At 45.1% G+C, this 22,908-nt stretch overlaps 2 protein-coding genes across 4 annotated transcripts; both read right to left on the reverse strand.

The window, feature by feature from the left end:
- Positions 1-4,098: 4,098 nt before the first annotated feature.
- On the reverse strand, positions 4,099-7,390 carry gp1bb (glycoprotein Ib platelet subunit beta). Its single transcript, XM_040194869.2, has 2 exons — positions 7,042-7,390; positions 4,099-6,056 (listed from the first exon to the last, which is right to left on the reverse strand). The coding sequence occupies exon 2, from the start codon at positions 6,042-6,044 to the stop codon at positions 5,421-5,423; it is 624 nt and encodes a 207-aa protein (XP_040050803.2). The 5' UTR covers positions 6,045-6,056; positions 7,042-7,390; the 3' UTR covers positions 4,099-5,420.
- Positions 7,391-7,566: 176 nt separating this feature from the next.
- septin5a (septin 5a) lies at positions 7,567-22,900 on the reverse strand. Of its 3 annotated transcripts, none has more exons than XM_040194865.2 (12): positions 22,748-22,900; positions 22,565-22,578; positions 11,818-11,908; positions 11,627-11,713; positions 11,089-11,212; positions 10,846-10,980; positions 10,098-10,215; positions 9,918-10,019; positions 9,607-9,703; positions 9,392-9,527; positions 9,154-9,256; positions 7,567-8,677 (listed from the first exon to the last, which is right to left on the reverse strand). In XM_040194865.2, exons 1-12 carry the CDS (start codon positions 22,791-22,793, stop codon positions 8,615-8,617), a joined length of 1,116 nt encoding a protein of 371 aa, XP_040050799.1. In that variant the 5' UTR covers positions 22,794-22,900; the 3' UTR covers positions 7,567-8,614. The 3 variants fall into 3 exon arrangements, with proteins under 3 accessions (XP_040050799.1, XP_040050798.1, XP_040050797.1); XM_040194864.2 differs by having other exon boundaries at positions 22,565-22,581; positions 22,748-22,871; XM_040194863.2 differs by lacking the exons at positions 22,565-22,578; positions 22,748-22,900 and adding an exon at positions 13,101-13,424.
- Between the last annotated feature and the right edge of the window lie 8 nt (positions 22,901-22,908).

Below are 22,908 nucleotides of genomic sequence, written 5' to 3' on the forward strand. Positions count from 1 at the left end.
AATCACACTCAAAATAAAAGGAGAATTCAATGCGTAATGTGGTCAAAAATAGTATCTCCTTCCGCTCTCGAAATAGAAAAAACACCTGGCCTTACTCAGGTGACATTTAAATAGCCGACGCCCCCTCACATCATCATTACATCATCACAAATCAATCAAATCAACAGAAAAGGCAGTTTCATTGTGCACGATACAAATGTAGTGGAATGGCTTCTACACTCTGGCCCCTAATTGACCGGTAGAGGACAATTCATACATTTAAACATATGAAGCACATTCTTTAGAGTCCTTTGTCTCGTGTCCATAGAATTAAGAAAAAAGGCCAAAAATATAATCCATTTAGTTTCGATAGTCCTTTTTGCAAAACGGGTTCACTTTGTATTAGTGGCTGCAATGAGCCTGCTTTTCACCAAAAATCCATTCAGGGATGCAGACATGATACGGCCTCTCAATTCATGCTCCATGTTGAGCTTGGATCTGTATTTAGTTTTGAGGGACGGCGACCGCAGTCTGTGTACTTTGTACCTTTGTAATATGCAAAGTTCTCAATATAGTTTTTGAAATTAAATAATTCAGAATCCCCCCTGAATTCCACTGGTATTGGTCGCGCCCCACAGTTTAAGAGACACTGCTTTAAAGTGAAATAACAGAGCGCTTGACTTCAAATAGCCAAATTATACGAAGGGTACTTTTTGGCAGCCGCCTCCACGTCACTTAATTTGAATCAGTCACATGGGAACCGTGAAACTGACTAAACCCTCTTAAAGGGCGTGACCGGCAGTCTGAAGCACTTTCAGGAACAACTTTTGCTCCTGAGAAACAGGAAAACATTACTTGCAAAAAAAAAACCCACTTCTCGTCAATGGCTTGTTAGTTTTAATAGACTGTTCCTGCCGAGCAGACGCTGCCCCCCCAGGCTGACCAGCAAAGGCAAATGCTCAAATGCAAGAATTTTATGATGTGTGTCTTTTTAGCATACGACAAAACAAGTGACACGTGGCGTGCGACGCTGTTGAGAAATGAAACTGAGTTGGACGGAATAAGAGGACGTCAATCACCCGGAAATTCTGTCTGCTCGGGGAAGTTGGGCATTGCGTGTGGAACTGAGGGCTCGGCTAGTTTCAGCCTGGAGCTGGTTCAAACCGGTCCATCGGTGGCAGAAGTCAGTCATGTGGATGAGCTGCCTCGCCCCCGGGCTCCCAGGGAGAGCTGCTGAGAAGAATGGGGAAAACACAAAGAAGCCCGAATCCCTTTTTGTTGAGCTTTGGCCACTAGGTCTCACATGAAAGAGAGGTGTGGAGGTTGGAGGACCACATGGAAAATCCAGGAATTGGACCGGCAGTCACTCCATTTATTATCCACTCTGGCACTGGGCCGCTGACTGTCAGTCCGTGTTTATCTGCAGGGTGGAATGCAGTTGAGGCGTTACGCCTCAGGTCTTAGTCAGGGCAGCAGCGTGTGCCATCAACAAATAACAGGCCCGTATGTCGGCCAGTGCCTTTATTTTCAAGCTGTCGCCACAACCCTGAGAGGTCAACTTCTCTGGAAAATATAATGAACACATCACACCATCTGTTTTCATTCATGTGTCATAAAACAGGAGTGATTGCACAGGAGATGAGAAACGGCCTCAAAACAACCCAGGATGAGCATTGGAAAAGCTTGGGGGGGGGAGAGTTTTCACTCAGATAGAACAAAGAAAATCAATAAAGATGGATTGCTGCATGCAGCATGTGTTGTTTACATATTTGCAACAACATATTTACTCAAACCAGCCGCCCGCGTACAACCAGGTTCACCCACTTCTGACTTTTTTTTATATCCAGCCCCTTTCTGTTTTTTTTGCAATTTTGCAGTGGTTCTTAACCTGCAGGTTGGATTGAACCCCAGAGGTGCGCTGAGTCACTCTCAGGGGCTCGGCAGGGGGTAAGACACACACCCTATAGCCCCGTACACACTTGCAATGTCGGGACTTTTTTGGCAGCCATCAGAAAATTGGGTGCTGACAATTTAAAAAAAAGATTACAAATAGTTCGTTGCTGAGTAAAAATGAATTCAGCCCACTCGTACAGTTACTGACGTCATGCTTTGGACGGATACTTTCCCAGCAGAGTCATATCCAGCGTGGGCGAGACAGTGGTTTACGTTTCAGTGTTGCGACAGCTGATGTCAACAATGAATACCTCGACGAAATCATTGAACTTCAGCAGAGCTTCAACGGCAACGCTTCACAAAAACAAATCGCGCCAAACCGCAAGAAAGCCCTTGAGATCCTCACACCGTTTGTTGCAACATATCCTTTTGAGGAATGCAGACATGAAAATAAGAAAAGGAACAGACTTTGTTGCGAAACTGATATGCGAGTGGCACAAGGTGAAGCCAAGCGTTTCTTGTTACTTGTATCTGAAAGGCAACGGCAAAAGTTACATTGATTTAAGAGTTGTGTTTTTGTGTGAAATTCATGTTTGGTTGGTTTTCGTTCTCTGGACACAGAGATTTGAATGCAAAGGGTTCAGTGAATGAAGCTTGCAGGCTTCAGTAGCTCCAATAAGGTTAAGAACCACAGTACTATAATAACAACCTGGAATTTTGTGACATATCTGACATCCTAAATCCTGAAGATAGTGCTTGGTTCTCCCGTGAGTGCTGTGACAATAAATGCACTAGCCATGTAGTTATTCATGACCAATGGATGATCAATGATCCTCTGTGTATTTGAACCTCTTCCACAGTGGTGATGTGCTATGGATCTTTGCCCGCGGGGAAATTGGAAAACCAGCAGTGGGATCATGGAGGTCAGAGCGCAGCGGGGAACAGACTGTCCTTGGCAGAACTCCATCAGCACAATATTTGACAATGTAGTGTGCAGTCGATGGAGTGACGTTTTTACACAGACGCCGTGTCACGCAGGCCAGTTGTGTTTCCAACGCCGTCCAGCAGCAACATCAGTCCGTCCCTAAAGGTCATGTGGTCCACTTTTGAGTTGAAAAATGTGTTATCCAGTATGAAATTATTGATGAGGCTCAGTGCTTTGCAGTGGTGCGCCTGATGAGTGACGGCCCTCTGCAGGCAGTGCAGGCTCACCGATGGCTGGTTCTGAAATGAACAGAGCGCTCTCTGGTGGTCGTGTTGTGAAGCGCAAGCAAGCATCACTGTCATGCAGCCTGTAAGAACGTGTAAGAAAACAAACACATTCTAGAGTTCTTAAACTGGGCCCATAAATCACCATACGAGCTGAAGCTGCACCAGGATATTAAAAAAAAACACATTAAAAACATTCGTCTTGACGAGGGAGATGTACCGGACTATGTTTCCCGGTGGGCTGCACAGCAAAAGAGTGAAACAGTTTGGTCAAACCATGTAGTGATGTTTGTCAAGATTAAAGCTACAGAATTCTGAACCACAACTAATACGACCAGAGAAACGCCACCAGCCCGACGGCACCTCCATGTGGCTGAAAGAAATGTTGCATCTCATTTACGTGGCTTTAATGGTCAATAAGAATTCCTTTTGAGGGGCCATTGGAAAATGAACAAAACGTCAAAATAATCTGATGGCCCATGCTTCCTGTAGACACACAAACAGTCCTGCGAGGCCAACGCACATCTTCAGGCCCAACGGGGTCTGATTGTGGGATCTGCGCTATGCACGTTTGGCCAGCAGACGGCGCCAAATCCCCCCACACGGTAACCACACCCAAAGAAATGAGGGTAACCCCAACACGTCGGAGGTCTCCCTGACGTCACAATGGCAAGATGGTCATCAGCTGTGTCTCGACAGGAGTCCTGAAGAGGTCACAGTATATTACGTCCGAACAGTCATTAAAAAGTGTGTGCATGTGGTGTGTTATAAAGTCATAGTCGTATGCTGGAAATATCATAATACAATTTTTTGCGAAAGATTCAGAGTCCTTACTATTATTATTGCATTGAAAAAATAAGAGAATAATTTTAAAATCATCGTAGTCGTAAAGACGTAGAGTATAGACATAAAGTATCATATGTTATAAAAAGTCATGAAAAGTCATAGTGAAATATATGTATTTTTAATATATATAGTAAAAGTATAGAACAGTATAGAAGATATAAACTCAAACCATAGTATCTTGACTTTTATTTTTTAAAGTCATGGTGTTGAAATAAGTCATGAAATAGTCTTAGTATAAATGTAAATTACATACACGACTGTATTTTTATTAATGTCATGAAATAAAAATATGTATAATTTATCTTTCAAATGTGGCAACAAACCGTTGTCCATCTGTCCATCCGTCGTCTCAGCACAAAAGGTTCCAGAAATGATCCCCCATATTTATCAACTAGCATTTGTTGCTCTTTACACGTTATGTTCATTAATAATAATTAAAGGATTCATACTTTTTGTTAACTGCTGTGGAGAACAAAGTGAATCTGCTTGTCATCTAAATATCTTATATACACATAAGATATATACCATGATTTTATATATAGGTACAGGTTAAAGAAAGAAATACATAACCTTTACACTTGTGATAATGGGTTTCTATCTTAAATATTATAATACAGTTCCAAAAATGTAAAAATAAAAAAGTTTTGGATTTATACTAATATTTTTTTCTATTAACAAATTTCAGATAGGAGATGGCAAATTAACATCCACTTGAAGATGGCAAATTACTCCTTGACATTGACATTGAACATTGAAATATAATGCAATTAGAACAATGAGTATGATTGCAAGACATAAAGGCCTCCAGAAGTACTTCAATGACAGACATTAACCTCTCATTCTTCAGTTACGATCACGTTGGAATGCTCACATATACAATTAAACGTCTCCCCATGCTGGTTTATTATCTATCAATTAGGCTGGACTCCATGAGCCATTGAAAATAGAATAATTCAAACGTAATATTTAAACTATAGCAGTCAAAGCTGACAGAAAATGGGTACCTCTTCATTTTATTATTAATATCATGTTAATACAGCGAGATATTTGTGTACTATTGTACAAATTGTGACTACAGCACAACCAATTTGCAATATTATCAACTGATATTAGCTGAACACAAAAAAAAATCAGTAAGAACAAAAAAGTAATGTTTGTTGTCATTAGTTTTCCATCTCACATCAATAACTACATTTTGTTAACTGTAAAAAATCAATGCAATGAATAATACCCAGAATGTTTTTCTAGATGAAGAACCATCAGTTATTGTCTCGTGCAGATTCACAATCTTTCTTTTCCTTTTCTGTTCTACAATGTTAAATGGTTAAATCTCCTGGAGGTGCTCAGTTGGAATTTGTTCACATTGTTTGAATAATTGAACCATTCTACTTGTTAGCTGTTGTTGTTATTATTATGGTCTAAAATCCCCTTTTCCTTTTGGGTGTGCAAATGCTAAACTGCACTTTATTACAATCCCACACCACAGCTCCACCTCAGAAGCTGCTGTCCTTCAAAGGCGAGTACTCGTTCTCCCTCTGGCTCTCCCCGGCCGTGAAGCTCTCCTCCGTGGTCCTCCTCGCCTCTCTGGAAAGCTTCTCGAACCTCCTCAGGAACACGATGAGCACCGCCAGTAGAGCCGCCTGCACCAGCACGAACACAAACAGGCACACCTGCGAGGCCAGAGCCAGGTCACAGTACCAGTACTGGCAGGACTCCAGGACCTCCTTCTCCGTTAGATACGCCACCAGCCGCCCTCTCAGGCCGGGGGGGGAGCTGCAGTTGACGCCCAGGTGGGACTGGAGGCCGGCGGGCTGACGCAGCAGCCAGGACCGCAGGTAGAGGACGCCGCAGTCGCACTCCCAGGGGTTCCCCTGAAGGGAGACGGAGCGGAGGGAGGTCAGATGGTCCAGGAGCCCGTTGGGCAGGGTGGTCAGCCGGTTGTCGTGGAGACGGAGGGAGGTGGTTGCAGGAGGAAAACCGGTGGGGAGCGAGGAGGAGGTGAGAGACCTGCCGCTGCAATTCACCTCACTGCCGTGGCAGGAGCAAAGGTGGGGGCATTGGAATGACCTTTGACCTCTGAACAAGGGCAACAGGCAGAGGAACAGAAGCCTCCTCATGGTTGCTGATGGCTGCAGAGAAAAGGAGAGTGTTTTGCTCAGGATACGTCTCCTTCCAAACAATGTGGAGCTACTTGAACTTTTGTGTTCAGTATTTCTCAAGCTGTGGGGCGCGACCCTCTAGAGGGTCGCATGGACAATTTCGTTGGGGCGTGAACATCTTTCTTCCTCCAAAGTTCGTGACAGAAAGAGTTTGAGAACCAGTGCTTTCTGCTACTTTATACTTCTGTTACAATTCAGAGGCTATTGTACTTTTTACTATTCTATATTTAATAGTTGCTTTGCAAACTCCGAATAATAACAACTACTTTTACGTCCATAGCGCATAAAGTATTTCTCTACATTACTACATTTATTTGAGCTCTGCTTTTCGTGCCTCTTTTTTCTTTTCTTTCTTTTCCATTTCAAAGTGTAGGATCAGTAAAACTACATTGTTGAATGTCCTTTCTGGCTCTTGAATGTTTTAACTAAAGAGATCTTTCACCTGTTACTGGAGGGAATATATGTTTAACATCGCAAAAAAGAACACCCGCCACGCTAACATTAAAGGCTGAAGGTTAACGAACAAAGGCTTCTATTTCAAACTGCTCACATGAAGAAGCTTCACTGTAACGACTCAACATACAAATCACATGAGGACAGCGACTGGCCCTCTTTGGGGGGAATCGATACAATCGTATGTATATAATCACCCGGATCCAAAATGTAACTATAAAGGGAGGAACCTCTGTCTGCATACGCAGGCGCATTCTTTGCACATTTCAAGAAACGCTCATCAATCAACTTCACATCCAGCGTTTGTAACCGTGGTCCTCAGAGGCCGAGCTCGTTGACCGTAGTTCAACCAAACTCTTTTTCCCTTTCATCAGATAATTCTGCCAAATTAAACGTGACAGCTTTCTGTGGTAAGCTGAGGTAAGAGCAACACGTTGAGTGAGGGTCAGAAAACCTGCTTTAATGTTAAAGATTTTCACAAGGTCTGAAGAGAGTCACTTACCTTCAGTGCTGCGTGTCCTTAAGAGAGAACTGTGTCCCCACAGAGAGAGTGTGTGTGTGTGTGTGTGTGTGTGTGTTCCTACCAGCTGCCACCCACTGATAAAGAGCACTGACTAACAGTGTACAGTGCAACACACACACACGCATCCAACAGGACACATGTCTATAAGCGCTGTGCTGCTTTCACTGCTAAACACTCACCACTGCAGGAAAGAACCGTCGGAAACTAGAGATAAATACAGTTTTTAATGAGTAACAGTTATTATCTTAATTTAACTACTGGTGTCTTTTAGTCGGATCGCAGCAGCCACACAAGGGAACACGGCTCAACATGTGGAAGGAATAGTGTGACGATAAAGGACACGTCTGTTTGGACGGGCAGGAGGAGCTGATGCGTGCGGAGGAAGTTTGGCAGCAGGAGATAAAGTCAGCAGATGATGTCCTTCCTGCAGCGGCTCACACTGTGACAGCCGGAAGAGACCGGACCTGGAAATAACTTCACGTAACAGAGAGAAACCAAGCAGGGTGACGGGAAAACAAGAGTTTTATTTGTCACACTTTTATAAACGGGGCGCAGGCCTGAGCTCACAGCCTTCAGCAGAAAATAAGTACGGTTCCTCATCATCAACACACCACACACACGCACACGCTTAACACTCTCACACACACACACACACCTTTACTAGCACAATGCAGAGACTCCCTTCCAATGAGAGGGGTTTAAAACGGAAGCAGAGACACAGTATTTGCTGCTCATCGTTGATCTCTGTTTACCGTACGGGAGAAACAAACAGAGGCCGCGATGCATCGTGATGCATTTGAAGAGCCCATCAGCTGTAAAGCAGTAAAAAATAGGCCCACTGCATGTAGCGCATGTGATTAACAAGAGCACGCTCGGCATTTACCCTCCCGGTATGTCAGGCTCTCCTTTCACAGTTAGCCACAGGTAATAATTGCATTTGCAGCTCGGCGAGCACACGGATATAAAAAACTAAATGGGCGAGAATATTTTGACTTCACGTGAAATGATTTGTGAGGGTCAGAGAGCGAATTAATAAGAGCAAAAGTTGGCTTAAAAAACACAGGAAGAGTAAAGTCACTGTTTGCTGGACGGATTACCTGGAGGAAACACACACACACACACACACACACACACACATGATAAGAATCAATATCCATCTTAACATCACCAACTACCTAAAGCTCTTTACAAAACATCGCACAACATCATGCCCTGACAAAATATCCCCAAAAAGTTGAGCATTGCGTTTATAAATTAGATACACTTAATAGTAGTTTAAATTAGGTGTTTATATTATATATGTTAGGACTGTTAAACCACAACAAGGGTTCAAAGTGGGCAAACTGGATTAAAAAGTTTCAGAGACCAGAAACAAAACAAAAAAAAGAACGGTTCTGACAAACGACCGTCCAGGCAGACAAACTATACAAAGCACCGAGCTGAGGAGGATGCACAGTCAGCAGGGGGCCCCCGCCCGGTCGGGCGGTGCGGGCCGTCGCTCGGGGGACAAACAGCAGGTGGCGCTGCAGACCAGCTCTGCTGCTCTGGAGGATCACTGGTCTTTGTCGTGCATCTGCTGCTGCATCTTATTCAGCATCTCCTGCATCCTCTTCAGCTGCAGACAGAGAGGACGGCCCCTTAGAACCCGCGAAGAACAAGTCCAACACAGGACGGTCACCCAGGACTCGTGGATCCGTAGCTACTGCTGTAACTTCGGATTTTTGTTATCTAACTGTTCAGTTATTGTTTCTTTTAGTCAGGAAAAGTAATGGAATAATACGCATAGTTTGCTAGTGTTTCCAATTAAAATGGCTAGATACATTTTTATACTTTACTTTATTGTCGAATAATAAAGAAAAAAAAGGTTTACGAGCTCAGAAATATAAGTTACCCCACTCAATTTAAAATCAGTTAATTAGTGATCCTGAATTGTTTGTTCACCAACTGCTGTAACTAAAAAATCCATCAAGGAAATAACTAACTTAACGTGTGTGGGACTATTAAATGACTTTAACTCGAGATGAACTGTTCTCTCGGTGACGATAGGACTTCATCAGTTACCTTCGCCTCCAGGACACGTACAAAACATACCTCTTCATCTTTCATCTTGATCAGTTTCTCGGTCTCAACATCTGGAGTGGACAGCGGTAGGATGGGGACGGGACTGTCCACGCGGTTGTCCTGAGCCAGTTTGCTAAGAAGGAGGCAGGAGGTGGGAGGAGGAGGAGGAGGAGGAGGAGGAGGAGGAGGAGAGGAGAAGCACACGTTTCTGCACTGAGATCTGAAACCAGCAGGTGTTTCCCAAACTCTCTCTCACGTGTTCACACACCTCGTCATCTCCTGGATGCACTGCGCTCTGTAGTTCTCGTAGTGGACGTCGCAGGTCACGTCCTTGAGGTCGTGCATGTGCGAGCGAATCAGCATGTTCCTCAATTTGACAAAGTCACAGTGCGACTGGTTCTCCACTGAGGAAAAGCGCCCGTTAGAAAAAAACAGAATGAATGAATAATCCGACGCGGGCGACGTTGAATTCCGCAGACGTACCTTCAACGATTCCCCAGGGGTACAGCCGCCCTCTCACCCGCTGCCCCCGGGCCTCCACCACCGTGTTACTGCCGATCACAGCAAACGGGGTACACTCCTGCACACGAGAGACACGAGGCGGGCTTGTTGTTGGGTTTGTTGTGTTATTTTTTTTTTCCCGCTCACTTTCCAAGCTCGTCGTGTCGCACTTTTAAGATCCCAAATAATATTATCTGGATGACTCAACATCCCACAAGAAGGAAATCACATAATTTCACCCCTTTTTTGAACTTTGGGCAGAAGTGAGTTTGTCACAGTTACATCAGACTCACCTTGAGCTCTTTGTCCAGCTGTTTAAACTCTTCATCCTCATCAGAGTCACATTCAGGGAACTGGTACACTTTGATCCCGAACTTGTCTATTTCCTCTCGTATCTGGAGGAGAATCAGATGACAGGTTACAGCGACCAACCTGCAGGCGGTGAACTGCGTAGCGATTCTAGCGGGACTCACTCTGTCTTTGAGCTTTTTGATCTCGTTGGGCGTGAGGCAGTCGGCCTTTGCGATCAGAGGGATTATGTTCACCTTTTCGTGCAAAGCCTTCATGAACTCCACGTCCACGGGACGTAGTCTGTGCAGGAGGAGAAGACAGAGTGAAAGGGAAGCGCAGGGAGAGTGAAGTCCTCCAGAACAGTTTTAAGAGTTTGAATGGACGAAGCTGAAAGGAGCCGTGGAAGCGTGAGGTGACATCACTGAGTGGGCGTGGCCAGAAAAGCATCACCAGCCATGAGGAAGTTTAGAGAGCAAAAGTTAGACTTGAGTAGTGCTCTCAGTTCCCTCATTAAACAAACAGAAATGGTGTGAGCAATATTATGTAAATAATGTCTCAATATGTAAAGAAGACCCCTACAGTGGGAAATAATAACACATCATACAGAGCACTGCAAAAGTACTACATCCCAAAGAGATTTGTTTTTTTAAACTGGTGTGGCCATGTGTATGAACGCATTAAATAAAACATGGTTCTACCCTTTACCTTCAGACAGAGTGCATTTAACCAAATATTAATCATTATCATCTTTACATTTATTTGTTTTTTCCCATGTACATTTTTCTTAAGAGAGATCGGAGAACAACCGCAGCACGTGTCTAAACACATCTGAATAAACCCCCGTGTGTGTGTGTGTGTGTGTGTGTGTGTGTGTGTGTGTGTGTGTGTGTGTGTGTGTGTGTGTGTGTGTGTGTGCGTGCGTGTTATTACCCGTGCCCAAATGGAGGGATGAAGTACAGGCAGCAGTGGACCCGGTTGTCCTGGATGTTCTTCCTGTTCAGTCCGCTCTCGTCCCTGAAGTACTGCTCAAACTGCTGATCTATGTAGTCTGTGATTGGCTTCCAGCTAGGACACACACACACACACACACACACACCACACGACACATTAGCAGCTCCTGCGGGCGCTGTCTGTTCCGAGGAGCAGGTGGTGCACGTCGGTCTCCCAGCTCACCATTCGTTGTTGTTGACGGCGTCTCCGAAGCCCGGAGTGTCCACGATGGTCAGCTTGAGCTTGACCCCTTTCTCCTCGATGTCCACAGTGTGTTTGATGATCTCTACGGTTTGGTGGATGCGCTCTGCGCAGCATCGACATAGAAGGGCAGACGGTGATGGGGGGGGATCACAAGGTGAGGCGGCAGAAAGATGATGGTGGCATGAAGGGGAACGAGATCGTAAATGGTGCAGAATGAGCCCTGATGGAGTCATGTGGCGCTTTGATTGTCTTTCTGTGCCTAAAATATTTCATTTCCTAAATGTCACACGATACATGATAAGCGTTGTGTAGCATCTTGAGCTCTACGACTTAGAGTAAAATAATTTGTCTTTAAGCTACACAGACAACAGGCCACTTATTAGGAAGGTCAAAGTTCATCATCACCCAACTTTAAGGATGCAGCAGTTTACAAATTAAACTCTGTGACATGGCTCAATGTAAAGAGACAAATAAAGACCACGGCAGCTTTCACTGCGAGCGATAAATAAAGACTCACCCTCTGCATTCAGTAACTTCCTGTCCTTGTAGAGGTCTGTGAGGAACAGGCTGTTGACCAGAGTGGATTTGCCCATACCGGACTCTCCTGCACAGACCAGCACCAGGTCAGAACGTACAAACTGGCTCATTGGGATCATTAGAGCAGGTCCGCCAGTCCTCCCAGATGTCTGTGGATAAAAAAAAACTCACCTGCCACCATCAGCGTGAAGTCGAAGCCTTTCTTCACCGACTTTCTGTGCACCTGGTTGGGTAGAGTCGCAAAACCCACATATTGCTTCTCCTGGGACAGAAAAGGAAAGACACAGGAGACAACATTAAGTTTATATGTTTGCTTTGGGAAAGAAAGTGTCGATAACGTTGGGCTACAAATAATAGTTTTTATTAAAAATGTTTCAGGCTGAGACCGTCCTGTCGCTTGACAGATAACTAATTAAATAATTTATTATTATTATTATGAAATACTCTACATTATTATAACATGCATCGTTCTGAAATGGACCACTGTGCAAAATGTGCACTTTTACTTTGGCAACTCTATGTTTGTTAGGGCAGCTAACGCTGTTTAAGAAGTCAGAACCTCCCACCCATCAGACTGACCACTTACACCACTGAAAAAGACAAATACATCACCACATTTGGAAAAACTACAACGAGAGACTATTTGTGATAATTTTTGCTTGAGCTAATTATTATTAGTTAATTCTTAAACATGAGGAGCCGGCCCCTTTACAGAATAACAGAGTGCTGTGGAGGGTTTCTGATGTGGATGCGAAACGTTTCAGGCGTCGTGTGGTGCAATAAAAACAAAAAAACGACCACAACAGACAGGCGGGGTCTTTAACATAAAAAATATACAACTGTGCGGAAAAAAAAACACGCGTGCAGCTTTGCTCTCAGCCAGCAGCTGAGAATAAACCACGACTTTCCACAGAAACGCACAAAGAGAGCCAGGGGACACCGGGTTACACCAGGGGACACCAGGGGACACCAGGGGACACCAGGCGCCCGCCGGCGACGCACAGTGGCTCCAAAGTCCCGCAGGTTTTCTCTGCTGCATCTGGCAGGGCGTCATCTCGTAGATATGAATACCCGCAGAGACAGAAGCGACATTCAGAAGAGCTGAAAAGCTCTTTCTCTGCCTCCGCAAACACGCCAGCCAAACAAACAGTCAGAGTCCTCATGAGCTGTCATAACACGTCACGGCCCTTTCCGACAACCCCCTCGGGCGAGGACTGCCTTTGCTAAAACACACACAAACACACTAACAAAAGCACAGGCGGTGCAATGAGTGCAAGTGAGAATGAGGAAATCAGTGGGAATGAGACAAATGGTCTCCGCAGGTTTCAGAGAGGTCAAAGGATGCAGGAGGTGGGTTCACAGGTGCTGAGGGAATCCTGGACCCCGTCTCTGCTTGTGTGTCCATTCTTTTTTTTTTTTTTTTAATCTATTTCAAGTCCAACTTGTTTTTGTACCTTCTGCCTGGCTGTTCTCACTCGCGGGCACAGCAGCCGTTCCACCAGTTTTTCCTGCAGCATGATGGCATCCATCCCAAACCGCGCCGACACGGACGGACAAAAATAGCCTCAAGAGTCTCAGGAGATTGAAAAACAGCCCAGCGGGGAAAAAGAAAGACTCGTTTCTCGCTCTGTGTCCGCTTCCCAAAATTACACACCGCGTTCCTCTTTGTGCGCTATGAATATGTCCCCTCCTGCTTTCCCCTCTCTTGATTCCCTTTCTTTTCTGTTCGCTTGTCTCCGTCCTCTGCCCCGCAGCGGTCCTCTGTTCAGACAGGTATGGAGGAATTCTCGCAGAGAGAGAGAGAGAGAGAGAGAGGCAGTTTGAGGGAGGAAACAAGGGAGGGATGGAAGAAGCAGGCGTCTAAAAGAAACTCATTCATTCAGTTCCTATTCCCTCCCCCCCTCAGCGCCAACAAAATAAAACTCTATATGCTGAGAGAAATCGCCTGTGACGAAATGCAGGAAGAGAAGAGACAAGAACGTTTCAGATGCAAGAAAGTAACTTGCATGAACTTGACAGTGACAAAAGCTGCAGAACAAACAACCGGGTTACGCTGCGAGCACAGACGAGTGTTTATCAGGTCATTAGCCTGTGTGTGTGTGTGTGTGTGTGTGTGTGTGTGTGTGTGTGTGTGTGTGTGTGTGTGTGTGTTTGCTGAACAGAGGCTGCTCAGCATCATAGACCAGTGATTTTTAAAATATTTAGTTTTATGTACCATTAAAGATGGTTTGGCTAGGAGAGTTTACTTACGTCAAACAAAACCATGTGAAAATACTCCATTTAAATAAGAATCCTACTTCAGTCAAACTACAGAATTATTTTGACAGCAACATGCACTTAGAAGAGAAAGTACTCCTGGGGCAGATAACTGTCCCCTGGGACGGACATATCAGTACATGGATGAATTGCTAATGCTGATTGAGCACTTTTGTGTTGTCAGGTCCCTCCAAAGGAGAAAACAATGGTTGTTAATGAAACACACAAAGAAGCTTTGAGCTGAAACCTTTTCTCTTCTCTTTGCATGAACTTTTTGTAGCTCCTAAATATATTGATATTAGTTAACGCATGTCAAAATAGACGAGTAAACTGATCAATCAATTAGTTGTGATGCGTCTTTAAAACTCCTACAGCAGGTATCCATGATGCCTTCATTTTTAGCTAAAAAACATTGTGGAAGCTCTGGTCTAGACTGTAATGAAAAGGATGTAAAGGAGATCAGTCTGTCTGTGTGTGTCTGTGTGTGTCTATGTGTCTATGTGTCTGTGTGTGTGTGTGTGTGTGTGTCTGTGTGTGTCTGTGTGTAGCGGTAAACGAGGTACATTTCATTGCAGAGGTTGCAGCCGATTGCTTCCAGATGTGACGGCGGTGTGTGTGTGTGTGTGTGTGTGTGTGTGTGTGTGTGTGTGTGTGTGTGTGTGTGTGTGTGTGTGTGTGTGTGTGTGTGTCTGGCTCATACATGATGTTGGCCGCAGAGCTTAAATGCCCTTTTGAAATAAAAGCCCTTTTTTTCTCTCTCCCTCTTCTTTTCTCCCCCTCGCTGTGGGCACTCCCCACGGCGATGCCACGTGCAGTGTGTGACTCTCCCACTCCGCGCCACCAGAGGGCGCCAGAGCCATCAGGCCAGATAAAGAAACAACGGTGCTGGTGCTGATGTAAACGTCAATGAAGAGTTCAACTCTTTGTAGGCATAAACGAGTGTGATGGTGTGTTTCGGGGGGAGGTCTGTCTGAATAGAAGAAAAGAACAGATGCCATGGAATCGATGACAATAGCTCCCCCGGCTAAACCCTCCACCCTCCACCCTCCACTTTCAGTCTCTCAGCGGCCAGCTGTCCCTTCCACTCATACACCACCAGACAGAAGAAGTAGAAATAACCTCCAGTCACACCGTCTTTGATCCACAGAACTTCAATGTTCAATTAAACATCTCCTGCTACTAAAGAAGGATCTTTTTCATTCACGGACCTTTAATATAATGTTGCTGCTGCTCGCTCTCAGGTAAACACAAGCACGTAAACTGTAGATAGAAATGAGTAGTGACAGGTGTGGCTCTTTTTTCTTTTCTATTGTGTTTTATTGTCTAAAAGTATCTGATTAACTAGACTAATTATTGGCAGAACAGCAAAAAAAAGATGACATCAACAGATCCGCAGTCATCCAATTAGCGCTGCTTAATATCATAAAATAAATAAAAGGACCAAGCAATTCCAGTATTTCGGGGACCTTTCCATCCTACACGAAGAATGGACCCATTTCCATTTTACTTCATCATCTCCTCCATCTTGTGAAACAGGAAAACAAAATACACACAAAATTCTCCTCAGTCAAACAGCTGGATCCAGACCGTACGAAGAAAAAGACTCGTTATTGCTGCTTTAGTGACTCAGTGGTCAAAGGTCCGATTAGTCAGAAAGTCCTTCTCCGGGTTCTTCCAGCTGATCACACAAGGTTAACAGCATGTCGAGTGTCGTTAAGGACAAATCATTAGGACTAATGACAGCAAGCAAGGAAGCAAGGCAGCAGGCAGCGAGGGAGCAGCGGTCACATGACCGGATATCTCTTCAGTTTGTGGTTTGTTCACATTGTATAGCATAGCATAGCATCTATTCTCTCTCTGTCTTTTCTCCCTGCCACTAATGTCGATTGTTTAGTCTCATTAACCGTTTTGTTTTCAATTTGAATTTTCAATTATACGACAAATAAAATGCTTCAAATCCTACAAATCAGAAAGAATTTGACAATTTATTATCTGTAACAGATTTTCACTTTTGCGGTGGATCAACTTTCTGTCCTTCAACTGTAACAAATACAGTAATTGTCTGGATGCATCTGCAATGTTTTCAAAAGTGACTTTTTAAATGAATCACTAGTTTAAACAACGTCTTAAGTCAGCACTAAGCGTCCCTCGTTTGGACAGCGTCTTGTTTGAGAAGATGTTTTTTTGCTCCTCAGAACAAGAAGAGACCTCTTGGGGGTCAGAGGACTCTCTCAGTGTCTGAATGCCCGACGCCTCAGCGTGTCCCTTCATTTGTCTTTGCCCATCAACATGTTGGACGTCCCGATCTCACGGGCAGAGACCCAGACCTAATCCAAATGAACCGGGCCCAACAGAGCACCCGGAAGACTACAGTCATGAAAAGACGTTATGTAACATTACAGTTCAAACTGGAGGATCACTTCAAATTCAGCCACTTGATGACAGGACAACGTGTGTGCGTATCCATGGTGACGTGTCCTTTTCTGTCGGGGCCCGTGTGTCACTGCATGTCTTAAAGCTTCAAAAGCAGCTGTTTTGAAAACCGCGTCAATTTACAACCTACAAACTAACTGTTTTGGCATCATGGCATCTGCCAGCAACCCCAATACAGACTGTTCAGGTTGAGGTTTTTCTTAAAGGGGAACTCCGAAAAGCAGAGTTGCATTGTTGGTAATGTAGGTGCCAGGGTTCTTCTAAGAAAAGGTGTTATGTTAAAAGATTAAAAGATTTTTTCTATTTTCCATGTTATAGCGTGACAATGAGCTGTGTGAAAGAGGATCACTGGTGGTCCAAAAAGTGAAACACTGTGAAAAATCCACTTTTTTATCGAGAAACAGTCTCAAAATTGAGCCGCTTCTGTGGAATTGCGGCCAATAACTGGGCATGAAACGGTCCAATGTGTTCGCGGCTTAATATCTGCCAAATGGCCTGTGATGAGGCAGTGAAGAGCGCTGACCTTTGCTGGTGACTTCTCTGCATCTCCCAGGCGTCCAGCTGACACTCTCACACCATTAACCCCGGTGGCTCCGGCCTGATTTGGGTGTTTTTTTTCCCACCAGCAAGCGAGGCGGGAGGAAGTAAGAGGGGGAGATAGGGGGGAGATAGGGGGAGACAGGAGCGGGGTGGCTTTGCATCTCCTTGGAGATTGAACATGCTAATCCAACAGCGTGTAATTGCTGAGGCAACAATGTAACCGCTTCACTGAAGGAAGCCGAGTCTCAGCCCAGTTTCAGCGTCTTTTTCAATGACGGCGATCACTTGGTTTAGTAAACATGTTTCCCTGAGTATTTAGCACAAGGACCCAGACGGCTAAATGTTTTCATGAAAGAATCCTTCCCCCAGTAGGTTGGAAGCTGTGTAAAAGAAGAAATGGAGGACACAACTTAATAAGATGTATTGATACAACTAACAAGTACTCCCTGTATGTTCATGTATCTGAGCCATCAAACGTGTATCAATGGAAATAGTTCCCAACAAAGGCACAATTTATTCCCAGTTCGGTAACATTTGCTAAAAACAACTGTTTTAGGAAGTAAAACTAGTTTGGTGATCTGCTGTGTCTTCTTTGTGCATCTAAAACACCACCAAACGCACCCAGGTTGTGTAAATATTGAGCGTAACGTTGCATATATAAATTCCATTAAAACCGAGAAACTCAACATGTAGTTGAAGACCATGTGATTACGGTCAAAAGCTCAAGAGCAACCTCGTGCTTCAATGGGAATTCAACTGTTTTTCATTCCTAGTCCCGCAGTAAGCGGTGTGATTGATTAAAGTGTAATTCTCATTTTGTGCAGTTAATTACAGAGAACGTTATAAGAATTCTCTCCATTCCTTTCATTGGATTACTGCTCAGACTCCTGATCCCCATTTCCAAAGAATTTGTAATCCCAAACTTCATGGCCCGACAAAATACTTGAAAAGATTTTTCCAAAGAAAAATCTCTTATCTGGGTCAACACACTGCAGCTTTACGAACAGAAATAAATAGATACAGAGGTGAGCTGCTTCAGGTACAGCACACAACACACACACACTCGCTCTACCGTGCACATGTTTGCTTCAGCACCAGACGGAAGAACGTGGTTGTGAAGAATCTCCTCAAACACCAGCAAGCGCAAGGCCAAAAATGAAAAGACACACCAAGGAAAAGGTGTAGGCAGGAGCCCACACAAGTGAAGGGCTTTGTCCCACGGGACTCTCCTCTGCACCGCGTTGTAACCCACTGAACGTAGCTTCCATGTGTGCATAATCGAAAAGAACTCAAGGAAAATGTCAATACGTTGAAGACATCTTGGGGTTCAATATTTGACTATGTAAACATCCTGTACCCAATAAAAAAATCAGTGGAGCAGCCACTCTGCTTCTACTCAGACAACGTTCTGTTCTGCTGAAAAGCCACAGCCACAGGGGGTCAAACCCCCCCCCCCCCACACACACACACACTGGTGTATAATAGGGCTGCCCTCTGCAGCTGGTCCACACTGGTGAGGGTCCATCTGTGGCAGCGAGAGTTTGTGGGGAAGGTGCAGCGCTGCTGAGTGAGGAGGAGGGGACAGGGGGGGGGGGGGGGGCACTTGCAGTCTTCTCCAGAATGTCAGAGGTCAACTGGATGAGCAAAAGGGCAAAACAAGATTTTCCACAACCTGGTGTTTTTCTTATTAATAACTAAATTGATCTATAAAGCACTAAATGACTTATTAACCACTAGTAAAGTCAATGTTACAACCTATAGACCCTTAAAAATATATAAATGCCGCCTTGTTAAAACGTGGTACCCTTACACTGCCACATCAGCAAAGACTGATTTTTAGTGAGAATCCAAGGTTTTGATTTTTGACCAAAATCAATATTTTTTCAAATCTGTACAACACCATCTGTCCTATGATGGTCGATATTGTCAAACTATCACCAAATAAAAGAGGGAAAAAGCAGCAGGAACAACGATAATAAGATGGATCCCTCTTCCTAACAGATTGACGGGTGAAGTGAGAAATATCCAGTTCTTAGTTGTAAACACGCTCGAGGCTGCTTGTGGCTACAGCGACTGTTATTCGGTAAATAATCACGCAGAAGAACAATCACAGCAGATCAGATGGTGTCGTTCACGCACACTCTGATAAAAATGGATTTAAAAAAGGACTGTTGCCTGGCAACGTAATATGACAGCAAAGGGAGTGGCGGGACTGTTTGGGGCGATGTGAGGTGAAGACGGGGAAACAGCAGGAGGAGAAAAGGGAAGGGGTACGTTGCAAACATTTCTAGTTTCAATTGATTATCATTCATGATTCTTTCATCGACTATGATCCCAGCATTCACTGACAAATGTTACTCTCTTTTTTTTAGTCCGCCTCCTCCTCCTCCGCACTCGGGATTATCCACAACATGAGAGTTGCAGGTCAGATGCAGCATGTGGGAGTTAAGAGCGGCTGAAAGCCGAGTGGCCAAACTGCAGTGATCTAAAAAAAAAGAGCACAAGTGAATCACTGCGCATTGAGGAGTGGGTTCATGGCAGACTGATTGTAGTTTGAGGTTGTAATCTCCACCAGGGAGGCCTGAGGAGATTATGTGTTCCATTGTGCCTCTCTGCTGGCCTGTCCACGGCCAACCGTGAATACCACTGAAGACCAAGCCCTACATTTACAGGGCATCTATGACCCTGGACTCAAGGCCCTCAAGGCACTCAAGGCACTCCCGGGGCTGCAGCAAGTCACATTTAATATATATATATATATATATATATATATATATACATCATTCATCTTCACTAATCTGAATTGGACTGTAGGAGCCTCAAGGGACCAACCCTTGATTCAGTTCGGACTCTTGCTTGCAATTGCAAATGGATCCTCTCTTCTGCAATGTAGGAAGCAGGAAGCATTTAACGGCCAATATGAGGCGTCGATTGTATTTCATAACACTACGGCGGGGGAAGTGGCGCCCCCCTCTGGCAGAGATCTTAGAACAAGCCCATCACTCTGCAACAATCACACTAATCCAGGTTTTTCCGCAATCCACTCATAAACGTGTGTGTGTGTGTGTGTGTGTGTGTTACGTTGGTGGTGACACTATGTGATCACAATGATTTCAGCTATAGGCTTTGGTCCAACTGTGGATATTTGGGGGACGGTAAATCTTTCTGAAACCAGAAAGTCTGCCTGTAGCGAGGACGAGGGGCAAAGAGGAGACTGAATGCAGCACGATGATGAAGATGGAAACATTTCTACTGCCCAGTGCCGAATTTTACAGAGTGAAGAAACGCATGCGTCACGGTGTGGGCTCGTTTCCCGTTTTATTTTGTAGTTTCCTGCCTCTCGTGTCGCTGGGTTAACTTCACTTCCCGGCCTTTATTGTTTCCTCCTGTCCTCACCTGGCTGTCCCAATTCAAACCATGTGTCCCTCGTCTCTTGTCAGTTGACATGTTGCTTTTGAGTGTCGGTGAGTTTTTGTTTGCTCCTCTGCGTCTTGCACATGGGCATTTTTTTGATTTTTGTATTGATAAAGTACGTGTGTTCTTTAAATCTGCATTTGAGTCCTCCTGTGTCGATAGAATGAATAGTATTTTCAGCCTTTTTACCGCTCCACACGTTTATTTTACAGCTACTGTTACTACTTCCTTTGCTGATGTAATTGGCCATTTTCTCATAATATACTGTTCATGTCTCTGTGTCTCTCAATTTACGGTCATTTCTCGACTGTCAGACAAAAAGCATTAAAAATGTTCTAAAAGGGTTTGATTCTGCATGATGAGTACTTTCCCCTTCGATACTTAGAGTACATTTTACGAATACATTTTTTTCCACAAACAAAAATAATTATTGAATACGTCACCATTTTCTTAGTAAAAACATTTCTAAAGCTGCAATTGACATTGGCAATTTTCACCATGTCGTTAACAACCAACCCATGTATTTCAGACATCTAAAGAAATCTCAACAAATAAGTTTAGAAATTAAGTTATGTGTAATAAAATGGAATGCTATCAGTAATAACAAAGCACTCCGACCCCTCGTCATGCAAATGAACATAAGCTGGTTCGGTCCCAAGTAATGGCCCATATAAAGGTGTCTCATTACCAAGGTGTCCCACAAGAAACATCTCATGATGGGAAAAGCATGCAACAGAAATATTTCAAACGTCTGCATGTTCCAGTGAGCATTGTTGGGCCCACAATCCGGTAGTAGTAGAAGTAGAAAAAACCTCTACACGCCATAAACCGGCCACGAGCAGGTGCTCCTCGCAAGATTTCTGACAGAGGAGTGAAAATAATTGCGAGAAGTGTTGCCAAGAGTTAAGGACCACTCGCTTCAGAAAGACCCGGGATTAGCACCATCGTTTCAAAGAAAACAGTAAGTAATGCTCTCAACCGTCATGGCCTGTGTGCACGCTCACCACTCCAGAATCCACTGCTGCAAACGAGCAACTTCATATAAGGGAGGATGAATGGAAAAATGTACTGAGACACGCTGGATAAAAGTCTGCCATCTACCAGCATGATGAAGATGACACCAGGGTGCACATCTCAACTGGACAATGATCCCAAACACAGCCAAGGAAACAAGAAAATAAAGCCGCTAGAATGTTTCAGCCGTAGTTATAGAAGAAGCCCCATGAACCTTCAAGATTTGAAGACTTTGTGTGGAAGGACGGGCCAAACTCCCCCCTGAGCAATGCATCCGCCTGTGTCTCCATCCAGGAGGCGTCTTCCAGCCGCCATCGCCAACCAAGGCTTTGTATTAAATACAGTGTGAATGCGTTTCCCCTGCGTCATTCCATGTTATGACACATTACTTCATCTCGTTTGGATATCTTCAGGAATTACCGTATTGAAATATAAAATATGTGTTCTAGTAGAGCATTTTGCAGACTTGACAACGTCCATTTTTTAGCTTAACGGTTGTCAGCTTGACTATGTTTTTTTTGTTTTTTCACCTCTGGCTCTCTATTGCTGCTTCATCGAGGGACACTATTTTTAGTCTATTGGCAGTCAGGTTTCGTTTAATCAGCATGCACACTCAGCATGTGCAAATGCTGTCATCGGCCACTACAGGCAAAGAGGAAGAGGGGAGGAGGAGAAGGGGGGGGGGGGGGGGGGGAGGGGGAGGAGGAGGAAGGCCCGGGGGGGTCATCAGAAATGCGAGCTCCCACTGCCTGCTCGTGTGGCGGCTGTGTTCCTGAGCTGAACAATGGCCGGTGAGGCTCCCCTGCCCGTGACTGTGATCGCGAGCCGTGATAATTAGGCCGGACTCAAGACCGACCATCCATGATGAATCTAACGAGGAGCGCGAGGAGGAGGAGGAGGAGGAGAGGGATGCTGCCTTTTGGGTACCGCGTTGGCTCTGCGCCTTGACGCCGGCCTGCTCCACATACGAGTCTAAAAATGAAAACACCCCTCGCCCCCCCTCATACCGGCTGTCTCTCTGCTGATCCCAGATCAGCCTGTGAGGGCTTCCGAGCATCCATGCCCTCACAGCAGCATCATGCGTTTAGAACACCGGCAGGAAAACGGGCATATCCGAACCGCAACATCAGCATGCGCCGTGCAAACCGGGGCCGTGCAGCGCCGGGCTGAACCGCGACAACGCACCTCACCGGGGGAGGGAGGGAGGGGGGGGCATTCTCATCAGCACCTGATCAGACACAGAATAAAGGACGTGGCTCACCTCCGTGCCGTCCTCTGCTGGCCGTCACGGGATGGAGGCGCAGGTGCAGGGATGCGGCGCGGCGCCCCGGGGAGACAGAAGCATTGAAGCAGTCAAGACAACCGCGTCCACGCGCTCAATAAAACACACGGCCGGGAATTCAAATTGCAAAAAAAACAACAACAAAAAGGAACGCACGCTCACCTGTTTTAACCGGGATGCGGCTCTTGTACCGGATGTTGGCCGTCATGTTGAGCGCTCTCCTCCACTCGATAGCACCGAAGCGACTGCTCTCAGAAGGCGGCCCCCTCGCCTCCAAAAGCCCGGACGGACGTGCGGGGGGGCGGCGCGAGGACGACGGATGA

The sequence above is a fragment of the Gasterosteus aculeatus genome, chromosome 13 (genome assembly GCF_964276395.1).
Source record: "Gasterosteus aculeatus chromosome 13, fGasAcu3.hap1.1, whole genome shotgun sequence".
NCBI classification, from domain to species: domain Eukaryota; kingdom Metazoa; phylum Chordata; class Actinopteri; order Perciformes; family Gasterosteidae; genus Gasterosteus; species Gasterosteus aculeatus.